We start from the raw sequence: 17,309 nt of genomic DNA, 5'->3' as shown, positions 1-17,309 counted from the left end.
AAATTATATTAAAAAAATATAATATTAAAATTTTTTATCATAATTTTCGTAACAAAAAAATCTTTACTTCAAAAAGGTGGCTAATGGCAACCATTTTGAGAAAAAAGTATTAGGTTTTTTTGAGAAAGGTGGTCCTTAGCCATTTCTTTCAAACATAAATATAATGTTTGGAACCCATTTATAAATTTGAAATTTTAACCACTAAAATGCAAAAACAAATAAAGTTCAGCCACCACTTTGTATTGTACTCTTTATTTCACTTATATATTTTATTAATTTGTTGTGAATTTATATTTTATTTATGACATTAGATTAATATTTTATAATTGTGTTTTAATTATGGTTTAAACATGTGTATCCAAGGATAAATAATAATTAGTGGACTGATAATTAAGATAACAGCAATTCAAGTTACTACATCAGAGTCAAACATGCATGATATAAAGTACGATTACAAATCAAAAATATATTGTTTTAACTAAATTGATGTAATAACGTCAATAAGTTTTCAAACAAAATAATTCTCCAATATAATTCGCGAACTTTAGCTAAGATGTATGGTGAAAACATTCCAAAATTTTCTTTACTCCTGCATTAAAGACAAATATATATATATATATATATATATATATATGAATATGTATCATTATATATATAGTAGTTTTTTGATATATGAATTAAGAACAAAAAGTATATGTCTTACCTTTTCTTGTTTAATAGCTTTCAATTTTGAGATTAATCCACGTTCATTTTCATTTTTATCAATAAAGTCACTATGCATGAGCTCATCTACAATCTCTTTACTTTTTCTCTTCGGACTATTGGTATTAGTTGATTTTTCGGTACCCGGACTTTGCAAAGGTTCAGTTTGAAATTGTGTATTGAAACTTGACACAGACATCTGCATTCAAAAATAATTGTAATATATATTTTTGATGAATTGTAATTGTCTCCACAGACATATATATATATTATATATATAAATAAATAACTAAAATACCTGAGAATTTTTCAATGCAGCTGAACAGTCTTCACTTTCTGTTACAGAATTTCCAATCAACTCGAATCCTTCAAATATGTCTGTGGCCTTGTACATGTTTGAACCTCTTTTTACATTATTTTCACCAACGGATATAGTTAATGTATACTGCTTTCCCTCCAAGCAGTATACAAATTCATTTTCTATTGATAGCTCTTGCACATCACCCATGTCAAAGAAATCAAATTCATTTTCTCGTATCATCATCTCATAATTCGCTAATTTGGTTACCTTGGTCCGTCTTGTTAACCAAATTTGTAGGTTGTTGCGAATAGGTTTTATAGATTCAGCTGTGTAGGTCTTGACACACAAAATACTGAGACTGTAAACCTTTCCCTCCTCCAAATGATCTTTCAAGGATTCAACATGATTGGCCCATATAAAAGCGTGCATTCTAGTATGCTACGCCATAAAATAAACAAAGCAATAAGAATGTAGATAGTCATGATATTAATACTATGTAAATTTACATATTAAATTTCTTCCTACATATTCTTTTTCTTAACCAAGTTTGCTGCTATAACTGTCCCATATTCGGATAACTCTAACTCTAATTCTCCAGTCGTACTTGTTCTCAATAGGTTTGAGTGAACTCAAGCTATCAAATCTTTCCATGTATGCACACGAATATGTACCTGTAGAGAAAAGCAAATAGGTTAAACAACTTTAGTCATATTTAGTCATATCGAGCACCAAAATAAATAAAGATAAAAGAACAATGCAAACTGGTCTCTTTGTATTGTAAATTTGCAGTAGTAAAAAGTTTAAGAAGTACTGACCAAACAGCACGGAGAGACTGGAGATTGTGATTAGTTTGGAGAGACCTGAAAATGTGTTTAATTTGGAGAGAAATGTGGTTAGGCGATGAGCAGAAGAAATAATGACTTATGTGTTTACATTTTGATCTGTGTAATCTTCTTTAGTACAGTACGAAGCACATGCGACGGTCAATATTCATTTAAATCTTATAAATAAATTTGAAAGGCCCATCATAAAACAACTGGCGTGAGCAGCAGTTGGATGAATTGCGTTTTACAATAAAGTATCACATTGAACGAAGCCAAAAACAAAAATTATAATGTATTATAACAATGCATAAATGAAAAGTCGTGATGATTTTTATTTTGAAAAAGAAATCTCAGGATCAATCTAATTAAGATTTTGAAGATTTTAATTTATCTTCTAACAAAATATGTAGTGCAATTTTTCCTAAAAAAAGAAGAATATGTAGTGCAATTAATGATTATTAATTCGTCCCCCTTAAATAGCTGACATATTCTTTTTTGAAACGACTCTTATGATGACTTGTTATATAGCAATAAAAGCTGTTATAGAAAATTCTGTTTTATAATAAAGTTTCACAATGAACGAAGCAAGAACAAAACCCTGACCATGAATTATTACATCTACAATTTCTACTTCGGAAAAAGAATCCCATTGAGCACCGCAAAAAAAAACCTTATTTCATGAAAGAAGCAGACAATCACTCAGATGATAAATAATGCTTTTCACGCGTGTACAGCAATTTACATTTGCATGCCTCTATATTTTATCTTTATAATTCTATAGTTTGGTCGACAAAAGTTTCTTTTTTTCTCAAATATGAACATAGTTGTTTATGAGAAAAGCTAATGATGAACACTTATGGAAAAATGGTTAAGTTTGTCATGACTCGATGTTTGCTTGGGTTAAGTATGTCATTAGTGTCAGATTTTGTTGTTTCTATTTTTGTGGTGTTAATTTAGCCAAATTTATCATTAGATTGTTTTGATTTTGTGGTTAATTAATTTCAAATGGACTCGGTTTATGAAAAAATTGTCTCTTACCTTTGCGGAACTTACTATTTCTTAATGTCTTTGTCAATAATTAATTTTAATATTATTTTCTCTACAACTTGACTACAGCAAAAAAATTTGGTCCCGAATATATTTATTTATCGAGATTTTACTGTAATTTTAACCACAATATTTTAATTTAATTTTAAAATTTCAAGTTTTAATTGCTTATATCGATATTTTATTTACCATTTTTATTTCTTATAACCACCCAGTGCGCATTTAAGTGATCCACATGACAACTAAATTATGTCAATAGTGACATTATTTTGCTCTCAAAATTTATATTTTATTTTCACAGTGAGTTGGTTTATATCATTCTTGTAAATTGTGTATATGGTACATGTTACCAAGTATATAACTTACCTCAGTTTGTTTGGAAAGTATTCGTGCAAATTATTGCTTAGGTAGTCTCTACCCTAACCCTAACCCTAATTCTAAAAATGAGTTAAAACATGCCAAGCAAATACCAAATCCCAACTCTAAATATTATGTGCAAAGTAGCTAGGATGACACTATTGTAAATAATATAATAATTAAATTTCAAGATTTATTAATAATCGAGTAATAAAATTTATTATTCTAAAAAATAACTCTATAGAAAATTATTAAATCTTCAATAAATATTCAAATATAGTAATACATATAAGAATTTAGATATCATAATAATCTAAAATGTCTCAATAACTAACAGAATCTATTATAATTTGTTTGGGAAGTCAAGGTATATGAATCATTTATATTTTTACCATGAGTTAGTACAATAATTTGTATAGAACCATAATACTATTTTTATATTATTAATATTTGAAATTTTAACAATATATATTATAAACTCCATTAATCAAAATCCACACAAAAATGAATATAACATCTCATAGAAAATATAATCAATAAAGTACAATAAAAAGTTAATATGTTTTACAAATTATAAAAAACTTCTTCTTACACAACATTATCGGTAACAGTTGTTGTTCCTCCTTCCTCGCTCTCAATGAAAATAACTAAACCATCAGGTGACGTGACACGACTGATAGCAACATAAAATTGGTCATGACAGAACACTGGCTCTGGTAAATACAAACCAACTCGCTCAAGTGATTGACTTTGAGCTTTGTTGATTGTCATAGCAAAGCAAACCTGCAAGGGAAACTAGATTCGCACCAAGTCAAACGGTAGAGTTGTATCACTGGGAGACATTTCAATTCTGGGTATCAGGTGTGTTGTATGTGCATGACTGCCACCAATAATTTCACAAACAACTGTGTGTTTTAAACACCTTCTAACAACCATGCGAGTACCATTACACAGTCCAATAGACTGGTTCAAATTTCGCAGCAACATGACTACCACACCAACTTTTAAAACCAGCTTATGCGGAGGAATTCCAGACACTTTAATGGAATTTAAATGCTCAATAGGAAAGGAGGCATTGAGTTAATCATCATCGTCGGCACGACATTTAACTGAATCAGAACTCAAATATGTAAACTCCTCGCCAGGTATCTTATCAAGAATCAGATTATTAACATGATCCACAACCTTATTTCTTGGCGTCAGTATAGATCTTTTGCGTAAATACTGAACATCAGTGTATGATGTTCCCAAATTTGGATAAACAATATTGATAAATTCATCAATGTTGTTAGACTCTGACTGAACACAAAATTCTACTGGCACATCAATTGAACAATCATACTCTGAACAATCATTTCGGGTAGAAGGAACTTTACCGTCTCCAATATCAAGAATCCATTTACTAAATTTTTCTATACGTTCTCTTTGAGCATCATTATTTCCTTCATTTAGTCTCATATTGCGCACTAATTTAAAAACCTGACATATGGACCATAAAGGAGATCTAGAAATACATGCATCAACAATCTCACTTCTATTACCTTTATAAATCACAGGAAATATTTGTCTGAAATCACCCCCCAACAGAACAGTTATCCCACCAAACGGCCTATCAAAATTTTTAATATTAACTGACTTCATAATATCACGTAGTGAACGGTCTAAAGCTTCAAATGCATACCTGTTTTGCATTGGAGCCTCGTCCCAAATAATAAGCTTTGTTTGCCTAAGTAGTTCAGCGATGTCAGAATTCATTGAGATTGAACATGTAGAAAAAATTGTCCAACTTTAACGGGATTCTGAATCTCGAATGTGTTGTTCTACCTCCTGGCAACAAAGTAGCAGCAATTCCCGACGAAGCGACAGGTAGAACAATAAGAGACTCTGATCTTAGTTGAGCAATGATAGTCCCCAAAGAAAAGTTTTAGCGCAACCTCCACTTCCATACACGAAGAAGAAACTTCCTTTATCGTTATACACAGATTCCATCACAGCATCATAAACATACTTTTGTTCATTATTTAACTTTGAAACCATATCATTGTGCTCATTATACATTTGCTTTGTGTCATAACTCCTTTCTTCCAAAATCAGTCTGTTAGTGCACTTATTCAAATAAAGGCTTGATGGCATTAGAATAGTAGGAAAATCCTTTAAAGATTTACCAATTGTGTTCAATATTATCTCAATTTCTGCACATAATAAAACTGTTATCGTTAATATTTTAAAATTTTAGATAAGGATACAATACTTGAAATATTAGTAAATTATGTAAACAAAATTGAATCTCAAAATATGATGTAATATATATATATATATTATTAATAATACATATATAATATATGTATATAAAAATATAACATACCGGCAAGAGCATAATTTTGTAACTGTTCATCACTCAACTTCAAATCTGGATTTCCAGTGAGCGCCCTCTTTTTATGCAAGATATCATCTGCCATACATTCCCAGTGAGAAATCCATAATTTATAAACATCGCTCACCTGACAGTTTACAATAATATGAACAAACAAAGAGCGTAACTGTGACGGGAACGCAGTTGACTTATTTTCTAGAAAAGCCTCATGCCACTCGTTATCATCATTCAATAAACCCAGTGCAACACAAGTTTCACGATAAGTATTGTATACCGTTTCTCCAACTCGACGCAAATCTTTATAACATGTAGGTCCAGAAATCCTTGTGAGTAACATACGCAAATACCATAGTTCCCCTGCTGTATAATGCGATGAATTTAATCTACCCACCATTCGTCCTCTTTTTCTTGGTCGCCACTGACAAATGTCAGAATCCCAAACAAAATGTTCAGGTATTTCTTAGTATATGTATTTCCTGGCATCTACATTTTCTTGACAAAGTTGAAAGAAAGCTTCCAATTTGGAGTTTCTCTTAGCAGCCTGTTGACAAATATAATCCAAACTATCCGTTGATTTGAAAGTGACATACTTTCCATTTTCCAAGTGAAAAGGAAGTCTCTCGACAGACATACTACGATGATGCACATCAAATCCAAAGATCCTATGAGCAACCTCGGGACCACATATGTACCTGTATTAGGTATTTAAGATGTCATTGATAATATTTTAATTATAATAGTGTGCACAAAATACTTGCATTATATATATTAAATTTGTTTTAACAAAAATCACTTACCTTCCATCCAAGTATGTTTTAATCTCATTCTGTATTTTCTTCTCGCTAGATTGCTGATCATTTCTTTTTTCTGATTGCACCATGACAGTAGCACGATCATGACCTTTTAGACAGTACTTAAAAAGATATTTCATGCAACGTCCATTTTTACAAATTTCAATATTAATGTGGCATTGATATCGAACCAGAAGATCTCTGTTATAGGGAACCACCCACTGGTTATCTAATTCTGTATTTCTAACCTTAACTGTATGTTTGGTTTTTCTTCTTCTGTATATCGGGAACCCACAATCATCAAACATTGTACTTGAACAATACCTGAATCAAAAAAGGTATTGAGAATAAAAGTCAGACCACAAATTTATTAATTTATAATATTGAGTTGTATAAATGAATTTTGAGAATGTAACCAAATAAGTAATTAAGTATATTAAATTTCCTCCATTTAGTTAAACATACTTTTTTGGAAAATTTTTGGTACATTTAGAACCCTTCATGCAAGGTTATTGAAATTCAGGCCCGCAAGGTCCATGTATCATAAATTGTTTCACAGCTGCATATCCATAGGGATCTTTTTCTTCATCTGGAATCTCAGCACATACATACTTGTCAATATTAGTCTTTAAATCCTTCTTTCCACTTTCTTCCAACCATACTAACATATGCGCATATGGGAGGCCTCTTTTTTGATACTCAACAACGTACATAACTATCAATCAATTAATAAAAAAATTAATGTAAATAAATTTTATATGCTAATTAAGAATTTGAAAATGTGAAATAAACAGGAATTATAATTCAGAGAGAATATAAACCTGTTGTACATGGTCCGAAGAAATTTTTATTTTTGATATCGTCATATAGCTGATCAAGTTTCAACTTAAAAACTCTTGCAATAATGTCTGGACAATCCGCCGGCGTTGTTGATGGCAAAAGTGACATCATTTGCAGGACCTCATCACACATTGAGTTAAATGTCAATGTTAAAAATATATCTGGATAACCGATTTTTGGCACAAAGCTAACGAATCCAAAAAATTTTGTTGCATATATCTTGCAGATCCAACAAAAGAAGAAGAAAGAATATATCCTTTACCAATGTTTGAAGGATCTAAAGTGTCAGAACTTGAAAGCATGTCACGTAGATTATGATAAAGTTCACTTCGCAATAATGGCTGGTGACGACGAATCCACCATAGTCTGGACTGCTCAATGGCAGAGAATGCATCGACAATGTATTGTTGATACAATCTTCCTCCAAGCCTCTTTGTATCATTTTTTACATGAAAGAAGTCAGGATTAAAAACAGATTATAGCAATTATAACTGATACACTTTACACATATACTGAACTTTAAAAAATTGAAAGGAAAATGTAGTATGCTCTAACCTTGATTTGTTCTCACTTGGTTCTGATATGCATAAAATTCCCTCATTGAAACTTTATCCCTTGCCTTTTTCTCCTTATTACCTATGTTGACAAAATAAAATCAATTAAAAAAATCATCTTCCATTTGTAAATAAAATACGATACAGTAATGTAAAGTTAAAGAACATAATTACCTAAAGTTTTTATAAAGAATATTATGGGATATTTTTAAAGTACAGAAAAAGAACAATAATATTTCTAAACTTCAGATTTAAATGAAACAAATAGAAAAAAAACATTATTATATAACCTTGATATGTTCCATCTTGGTTTTGGCCCCTTCTCTCTTTATTCCCATTGTTAGATTTGACAAAATAAATTTCATCATGAAAACCATATTCTCCATTTGGGAATAAAAGAGGATATTGCAATGCCATCAATTTTGGGTGCATGACTGTAATCCTCTTTAAAGCTCCACACCTGCTGTGGATGAGGATGTCACGTTCTCCACATGTATAACTCTCATCTCCCACAATCAGTGCAGCAACTTCATCAGAATCCCGTGACATAATTCTCACGGCCACTTTGAGCCCTGGACTCTTTAAATAGGATCTTCATGTCCACAATATGATCATTCTTGAAACGATCACGTGCCTTACAAAAATATTTAACTAAATCATTGATATCATCCAGCATTTTTACTAAACCTTCCAAAATCTCGGGATCAATCAGATTAGAGTTGTGTGCATTTATCACCTTCATACGGTTAGAAATCTCATTCTCCGTGTCATAAATGTATAGCTGACAAAATTTTGGTATGTCACCATCCGGTGGAAATAAACTTCCAATCTCATGATGATTAAGCCCGCCTAACCTATAGATAGATGGGCCTTTTGACTTATTGATAAAACGGTCAATCTTTCCACTGGTAGAAGTCATGGATAGCGCACAATTGTATGATCGTTGTGATCTTCGGAATGCAGGCCCCTTCTCCTTGTCATAATACACACGACGTAGATAATCAGGAGCTGGTGGATTTTTAATCAAGTTTAATCTTTCCTTTGGCACAACAAATTGAAAATACTGGATCTTCTTTCAGATTATTTTTATTCACTCTTTCTTCATTCCGCATTGTTGCCCCACAGTACATACATGTCTTTGATGGAAACCAAGAGACTTGTACTCTGGACAAAGTGGTAATGCATTTTTCTTTTTACACTGCTTAACTTGAGTGGTGGTAATTGTTACGGTATCATAAACTTCATCATCACAGATCAGGCTTTCATTTGGATCATAGTCAGAACTGTCATCTTCTGAGCTTGAGATATAAGTGCCACTACTCTCTGTAAAATATATTTTATATAGTGTATATCAAATTAATGAAGACATGCTTAATGAAACAACACTAACTAAGAAAAAAACTACAAGATCTGTTATGAGCAGAGGAACAACTTTCTGCATTATGAATAATAAAAATTGCATTCAGATTCCTTAAAAGAGTAAACGCTGCAAGATCTGTTGTGAGCAGCGGAACAACTTTATGAAAAAAGATAAGCAATTATCCATAATGCATTCTAAACCATAAAAATACAACTTAATTCAATGAGATAAACTGAATACTTCCATCAAATTGAGCTTGCAACCTTTTTGGCTCCACTTTTGTCATTACAGAACCTGCAATTTATGAAATCATTGTATCGATTTGTTTGTTAGAGTATGAAACTAATTGTAAGTTCAGAGATATTCTGCAATACAACTTAATTCAGTGTGTTTTTGCAAAATAAAATATTTAATTATTCTAAAAATGTAAGTTAACATACTTGGTGTGTTAAGAGGTCGCTTTGATTTTTGATTTGCATCATTACAAAATCTTTTACATTTTGCATGCACATCTTGTTTATCGATACACCTAATAGGCCGTTTTGAGAAATCAGACCTCCCAACATAATGAAAAGAAGAGGTTCCTGAAAAATTATATATAGTAAATATTTCTAAACAAAAAACAATGAGAACCATTTATGTCTAAAAATATTCAAAAATAAAAAAGGCTGCATACTTGGAGTGTTGGTAACGTCGCTAAGAGGTTGCTTTGATTTTGCATTTGTATCATTGCAGAATCGCTTGAATCTTGCACGCAGATCTTGCTCACCATTTAGTTTTGAGATCTCAGACCTCCTAGTGTGACCGAAAGAAACAACCCCTGGCAAACATATTGGGTGAGTATTTTGTTATATATACCAACAAATACATAAAACATAGTTCCAACTGGTAATACATAGTTTATTATAACAGAAATTTTAGTTAACCTTGTAATATATTTTAGTTAGAAGAAATTCTTATACCTGGGGTATTACTAATATCATTGCAAGATTGTATAAATTTTGCTTGCACGCCTTGCTTATCCATCACTTTTGAGTTTTCAGACCTCATAATATGACTAAAAGAAACAACTCCTGCAAAAAATATCGAGTGAGTGTTTTGTTAACCCATATAACAACTCATATTTATAACAATTCCAACTAATAATCATAGTGTGGTACATTAAAATTTTAGTTAACCTTGTAATATATAAAATCTTAGTTAGAAGAACTTCTTATACCTGGGGTATTACATATATCATTAGAAAATTATTTTGATTTTTCATGCACATGAAGTTTATCGACACAGTAAGTAGCTTGTTCCGAGATATCAGACCTCCTGGCGTGATTAAAAGAAGAAGCTCCTGGAAAACCATATCCTTTGACTATCTTGTCAGATAAAAAAAATACCAGGGTTTCTTGAATATTTTGTAATACAACTAAATTCAGTGTGTGTTTGTAAAATAAAATACCTGTTCTACAAATGTAAAAGAACACGTACCTGGTGTGTTTGTAATGTCACCGAGTGGTGTGTTTGTAATGTCACCGAGAGGTTGTCTTGAGTTTTCATTTGCAGTGTGGCAAAATCGCTTGGATTTTTGCATGCATATGGTCTAAAGTAAGATGTAAGACAACTAAATTCAGTGTTTGTAAAATAAAAATATTTTATGCGACATAACACATTATTATATTGCTACATATAAAACTAAGTTACATATATGCTCATACCTTTTTCTCAAAAAAATAAATATATATATATGCTCATACCTGATCTTGATTTGGTTATAGCAGAATCATTAAAACATGTAACTCCTGTTAATTTTATGTTACACAAACGTTACGTCAACAGATGAACAAAGATATTTACAGATAACACTAAATCAGTGAAGAAAAAAATATATACCTATCTTTTCAAATTTTGCAAGTTCTTCATTAGAGATGACATACTCTTTCTGTATAAATACATCAAACAGAGCTCTATTTGGACTTAATTGTTTTTGGAGACTATATGATATAGTCTGTTGAGTTTCAACACCTATAATAACAATAACTTACATATCAACAAAACTTCTATGTTGTTAATTAATAACAAATCAATTTATTTACCTTCTTTCTTCTGACCTTCCAAAATGTGCTGGATACCAGGTGACAAATGTAAATTTTGTCTGTTAATTATATCCTGTAGAGTGTTAGGAACAATATTCTGTCCTGGAGGTCTTCCAACTCTCTTCTTACAACCTGATTCAGGAGTATCTATACACAATTTTTTTTATTAAAACAGATAACAAATATGCTACAGAATAGGCAGCGCCAGAAATTTATATACTACCTGAAAGTGAATCTGCATTCATATCTGATTTCGACGGTCTCGCACGTTTTCCACTGCTATACGGTTTTGAGCTTTCACCTTGTGAACAAACAAATACATAATGTTCTTAGGGTTTTGCCCAAATGTACTACAAAACTATATACACGTATTATACATATAATGACACATATAATAAAATTAGTGATGAAAATAAGAGAACTAACCTGAATGATAAATCTTTTATCTATCTCTTGCACTATATTGTTTGTCCATCATATGGATTCGACTGTGAGATAGAGCGAGGTACAAAATGGGCAAGTTTTGAATAAGAAATATTATGTGTGAACTGAGAAGACGGTACTGTGGATTACAAAATGGAAGGAACAATTTCCTTGGTTGTAGTGTAATACAACTATGTATGACAGACGTAGCACTATAGCTAATACTAAGTTGGTGAGGATTAGAAAGTTACATAAATACCCCTGAATTAAGTGAATTGTTGTTTAAAATAGGGATATAATTGGAAATCTGGAAGTTTGGAAATAGTGGGAATTATAATATGTTAATATGTGACTTGTTATTTGACTGTTTGTCTATATGTTCGGTGTTTACTTGTTTATAACGTAACTTTCAATCCGCTAATCGGATTTGGGTAAAACGACGGGTAGATAGAAGTGTGTATCAAATAGAATCGTATGAGTTGAATATTGATAGATGCTTATGATATGTGAGCAGAAGAGGCAAGACATGGTAAAGAGAAACAGATAGTCGAGGAGTAGGTGGTTGTGATTGAAAGTTAGAGAAGTATAGCAAGTTAATACCAGGCAAGTGTTCTGAACTTTCTCGAGATATATTGTAGTTGATTGATAGTCCTGTTTTATATTGCAAGTGCTTTGAAGCACTGAACCCAAAACCCTGATTCTAGCATTGATCGTGAGCCGTAACCTTGTTCTTTCTAAACCATTGATTGTTATACACCCACATACGAACCACAAATATACAATACTACTCCACAAATACATATAAACTAAATACCAAACCTTGAATCGAATTACTTACATATTCAAACCATTGTACCTTATGCTTTGAAAGACCAATTCCTGGTAACCCTGAAACATTGATTCCTTTGTTATCCAATTATTTCATTACTTAACAGTCAAGCTTTGAAATTGCCATAATGATCCCTTGTAAAGATTGAAACCATTTCCTTATCGAACATCCAATGTTGTTTATGATTCTGTTTATTGCTTTACATTGTTTATTCAGTTATTATGTTAGAATTGGATTGTTTTTATAAAATTGTGGACCAGATTCGTGGTCAGACCATATTAATGGTCAAGTTAGGCCAATGTGTGCCTTGGATTCAGTAGTTAGAGCAGTGTTGTGTGCTTTGCTCGGGGTTAGTGCGTGACTGATCAGCAGCCTAACCTTGGTTTTTAAAATGAAAATATAATATCCAATTCTAAATCATAATTCATTGTTCACTTGAGATCATAACCCTTTTCACTTGATGATCATTATTCTCAGTCTTGTCATTGAGACTTGCTGAGCTAGTTAGCTCATTTGTGCGATGTTGTTTATGTTCTTTTCCAGTTAAGAAGGAACCAGTTGGTAGCGAGGATCCCCAGTCCAGCGCGAGAGCTAGGGGTTCAGGTTGATCGAGTTAAGCTAGTAGGCATCTTTTGAGATAATTTAAGTTTGTAAAAGTTTGTAATAATGTTTAATACTCAGTTTTGAGTTTGAATAGTTGGGATTTGGACGTTTGTAATATAAAGTGTGTGCGGCTTGTGTGCATACTTTAACCTGTTGCGGTCCGTGGTAGTTGTTAAGTAGGGTCACTGCATATTATTATTATCTTTATTATTGTTATAAGCAGGTTATAAATAAGGTGTGTGTGTGGACCCCAAACTTCTGACTCGAGTTTGGAGGGCGCCATAGTATTCCTTGCAAGCTTCTTGGTAAGTTGAGAATATTTTCCCATTCACAGTCGGCAAATATTTATACGAAGTTGGACCTAGCACTTTAGTCAACAACAAATGCAAGTACCATAGTTCCCTGGAACTATGATGAGTATAAGCTATCCACCCAATTTTCTTCCATCACTACTCCATAGATGGCCTAACGGAACATTTGAGTAAGGGTGTTACCTCATATTATGTTACTATAGATGTGAAATTTTTACCCTCTCAGAAAACCTACACTATGCGGGTTACCAAAGCTATAGTACTGTGTTGCCATAGGCCACTGAGGTGTCAAGTCGAGGTAACTTGATATAATGTGTTTCTATAGACTAAGAAGAAAAGAAAATTCAAATTTAAACCAAAATAAGATTTATTTTTATAAATATTTGATTTGGATAAATAATTGATGGATTTTTACTGGAAAGTGATATTATATCAAATAATTGACTCATGAACATTTTGTAATAAGTAAAATAGTTTATTTAAATATAAATTTATTTATTAATTATTTTGATAAATTTAAATAATTTTGATTACAAAATTACCCTTTTTATTATTTATTCTCCTCTAATTAAAACCTCTAATAGCTTTATATTTTTACAAACTAATTAGTAGTTTTATTATAATAATTATAATGTGCAAAATTAAAAAGATTAAAATTATTTGGATAAATAAAAAGAAAATAGTGACAAATTAAATGAGGTAGGCTGGGTAGAAATTTATTAGACTGCTTACATTTTTAAAACCGTATACCAGCAGGCCCCGATCTAAACCTAGTGTGTATATTATAATACCGGCCCATGAAGATCCATTAACTAAGCTAGGGTTTTGGTGCTAAAGAAGCTGTTGCATTCACCCCAAAATCAGAAAACAGGCAAATATTTCTCCTCTACAATCTATACATACACAACCAAATAAATATACATACACTGATGTTATCCTTTTTAACCGTTTGTCTTACGACGACATTCAGGTCTTTCTTTTCTTTTTTTCACCTTCCATTCTATATTTATACTTGTTTTCTTTTTAATCTCTGTTTCTGAAATGTTTAATTTACGAATGGATCAAATGTTGGAGTGGCAGGTGATGTGATGCTAATTGAACAATTCAACGGTCAAAACAGAAAATGTTTCCATTGTCCAATCGAGAGTACAATATAAGTAGGACTAAGCTTGTGTTTTCCTCTTTAGTTCACATTCGACTCATTAGGAGAAACAGAATGGTTAGATGTCACGACTAAGGTTTATATCCCAAGTTGACAACAATTTTGAGTTTAGAAATTTGAAAAAATTACAGAGACAAGACCTGGAGAGTCAAAAAATAGAAGCCTAGTGAGAGTTGAAGTAAACTTTTAAGAGGGAGGGAGAAGAGAATGGGTATAAGAAGATAAGTTTAGAGATGCTTCCATTATCATTTGCTCAGATATTACTCAGTGTTATGAAACTTTCCATTCATTACTTATTCTTACTGGCTACTGCATAATTACATATTAGAGCAAGCTCCTGAGTTGCATAGTAGCGACCTGCCTGCACCCATCAATTCCCTATACGACGGTTTGGTGAACCTAATATACAATCAGTCTGGGGGTATTCCTGTTGGCCTGTCACTTCCCTTTAGGAAGCACCATAAGAACTACAGTACAAAATGGCAAACATCGATACTGATGGCCAAGCTGTTGGGGTTAAACCCAATAGGTAGTATGGTCTTGGTGATAGAAAACATAATTAAATTGGGTAATAATTGTATGGGTAGACAATTATTATCATAATTGAGTTGGGTAATAATTGTATGTGTTGACAATTATTATTATAATGGGAATGGGTAATAATTGTATGGGTAGACAATTATTATTGTAATCAGATTAGGTATGTCTTGTTGGCTAAGTTTGTGATGGCTATATATACATAGTCATGTTATTATTTTGATGTATGCTTGAGTATTGTTTGACTTAAGTATCGCTTGAGTGAATACCGTTTGGTGAGATTGATTGTATTATTGATAATTGTTTTGATTAATAATACAAGTTAGGATATGGGTTTTTCCGCGTCATATATTGAGTGTGTGTTTTGCATTATTTGTTTGGTTCTATACTTGTGTGTGTTCCCCCTAACAATTGGTATCAAGAGCCAAGGTTCATGATGGAGAAGGTTGGGGGATTTGAAATTGAATTGTTTAATGGAAGAAACAATTTTACCTTGTGGCAAAGTACGGTAAAAGATCTGTTAATTCAACGAGGGTTATATGCGACTCTTGGAGGGAAGAAGCCTACTGAAGTTGAAGATACAAAGTGGGGAGACATGAAGTTACGTGCGGCATCAACGATCCGGTTGGCCCTTGCACCAGAAATCAAGTATGATATTCTTGAAGAGGACAATCCCAAGAATTTGTGGGAGAAGTTAACGAATACTTATCACTCAAAGTCTTTGGCCAACAAGTTGTTTCTCAAGAAAGATTTGTTTGGGCTCAAGATGGAAGAAGACGGAGATTTAAGAGATCATCTGAATTGTTTTAATGGCTTAATCAACCAGCTAAATAATTTGGATGAAAAATTAAAGGATGAGGACAAAGCTGTTCTACTACTAGTGTCTCTACCGAAGAAGTATAATATTGTGATGACTTCTTTATTGGTTGGGAAAATGAAGTTAGATTTGGATGAGACTATTGTTGTTCTTCTGGAGGCCGAAAGATTGATGAAACAAGAATCGAGTGACACATCTGATGGAAGTCCATTTGTGGTACGTGCGCGTGACACGGAAAAGAAGTATGCTAAGAAACATAACCCTAATATCAGGTGTTTTTATTGTGAGGAATTGGGTCATATACAATTTATGTGTCCAAAGGCAAGAGAAGACTTGAGAGAGTTGAAGAAAAATCGAGGGGGTAGTGTTTCGCTTGTAGAAGCTGATGAAGATGTTCTTTTGGTTCAAGAAGAGAAGGGATCAAAAGAAGAATGGGTGCTTGACTCGGGATGTTCTCATCACATATGTGGTAGGAGGGAGTGGTTCTCGTCCTATAAAAAGTGTGAGGGAAAGATTGTAACTTTACCGAACGGTAAAACGGTAAAGGTTGCTGGTAGTGGTGAGGTAACAATGAAACCTCACAACGGTCGTGTTCAGAAGTTAACTCAAGTAAGATACATAACGGAGTTAAATCGAAATATGATTTCGTTAGGTAAATTAGTTGATTTGGGATATACTGTTATGATGAAGAACAGTATGTTGAAAGTCACTAAAGGAGATGTAGAGATATTCAAAGGTCGAAAAGACAAGAGAAATCTTTTTGTACTAGAAGGAGGGGTTATTGTTCGAGGGGAGGTATTGGACGATCGACGTCGATGGCTTGATGGTGACCGTTAATTCGGTTGTGCATGAAATCATATTGGGTTGAAGGGGAGGATTGTTGGGGTTAAACCCAATAGGTAGTATGATCTTGGTGATAGAAAACATAATTAAATTGGGTAATAATTGTATGGGTAGACAATTATTTTCATAATTGAGTTGGGTAATAATTGTATGTGTTGACAATTATTATTATAATGGGAATGGGTAATAATTGTATGGATAGACAATTATTATTGTAATCAGATTAGGTATGTCTTGTTGGCTAAGTTTGTGATGGCTATATATACATAGTCATGTTATTGTTTTGATGTATGCTTGAGTATTGTTTTGACTTAAGTATCACTTGAGTGAATACCGTTTGGTGAGATTGATTGTATTATTGATAATTGTTTTGATTAATAATACAAGTTGGGACATGGGTTTTTTCGCGTCATATATTGAGTGTGTGTTTTGTATTGTTTGTTTGATTCTATACTTGTGTGTGTTCCCCCTAACACAAGCGTCCTGGGGGAGGGGGCTATAAGGTTCGTTTTGTAAAAATAGCCATATCTTTTGCACCATGGTGAGAAGC

The 17,309-nt window shown here is 32.4% G+C and overlaps 1 protein-coding gene and 1 long non-coding RNA gene across 5 annotated transcripts; both read right to left on the bottom strand.

Annotated features, from left to right (window-relative positions):
- Positions 1–3,738: 3,738 nt before the first annotated feature.
- LOC141720795 (uncharacterized) lies at positions 3,739–11,161 on the bottom strand. Of its 4 annotated transcripts, none has more exons than XR_012574555.1 (14): positions 11,032–11,161; positions 10,896–10,940; positions 10,370–10,741; positions 10,113–10,223; positions 9,827–9,970; positions 9,591–9,734; positions 8,081–9,444; positions 7,792–7,872; positions 7,218–7,667; positions 6,862–7,111; positions 6,403–6,720; positions 5,773–6,297; positions 5,597–5,683; positions 3,739–5,423 (listed from the first exon to the last, which is right to left on the bottom strand). XR_012574555.1 is itself a non-coding variant. In XM_074523417.1 (13 exons), exons 10-12 carry the CDS (start codon positions 6,897–6,899, stop codon positions 6,066–6,068), a joined length of 588 nt encoding a protein of 195 aa, XP_074379518.1. In that variant the 5' UTR covers positions 6,900–7,111; positions 7,218–7,667; positions 7,792–7,872; positions 8,081–9,444; positions 9,591–9,734; positions 9,827–9,970; positions 10,113–10,223; positions 10,370–10,741; positions 10,896–10,940; positions 11,032–11,161; the 3' UTR covers positions 3,739–5,423; positions 5,597–6,065. The 4 variants fall into 4 exon arrangements, 2 of the variants coding, with proteins under 2 accessions (XP_074379518.1, XP_074379527.1); XR_012574553.1 differs by having other exon boundaries at positions 5,597–6,297; positions 6,403–6,472; positions 6,645–6,720; XM_074523417.1 differs by having other exon boundaries at positions 5,597–6,297.
- A 79-nt stretch (positions 11,162–11,240) lies between these two features.
- On the bottom strand, positions 11,241–11,791 carry LOC141720788 (uncharacterized). The gene is made up of 3 exons (XR_012574549.1): positions 11,661–11,791; positions 11,458–11,535; positions 11,241–11,381 (listed from the first exon to the last, which is right to left on the bottom strand). It is a non-coding gene; the product is annotated as an uncharacterized LOC141720788 (long non-coding RNA).
- Between the last annotated feature and the right edge of the window lie 5,518 nt (positions 11,792–17,309).

Source organism: Apium graveolens, chromosome 1 (assembly GCF_009905375.1).
Source record: "Apium graveolens cultivar Ventura chromosome 1, ASM990537v1, whole genome shotgun sequence".
Lineage (NCBI taxonomy): Eukaryota > Viridiplantae > Streptophyta > Magnoliopsida > Apiales > Apiaceae > Apium > Apium graveolens.
This window is presented reverse-complemented; position numbering and strand designations above follow the sequence as displayed.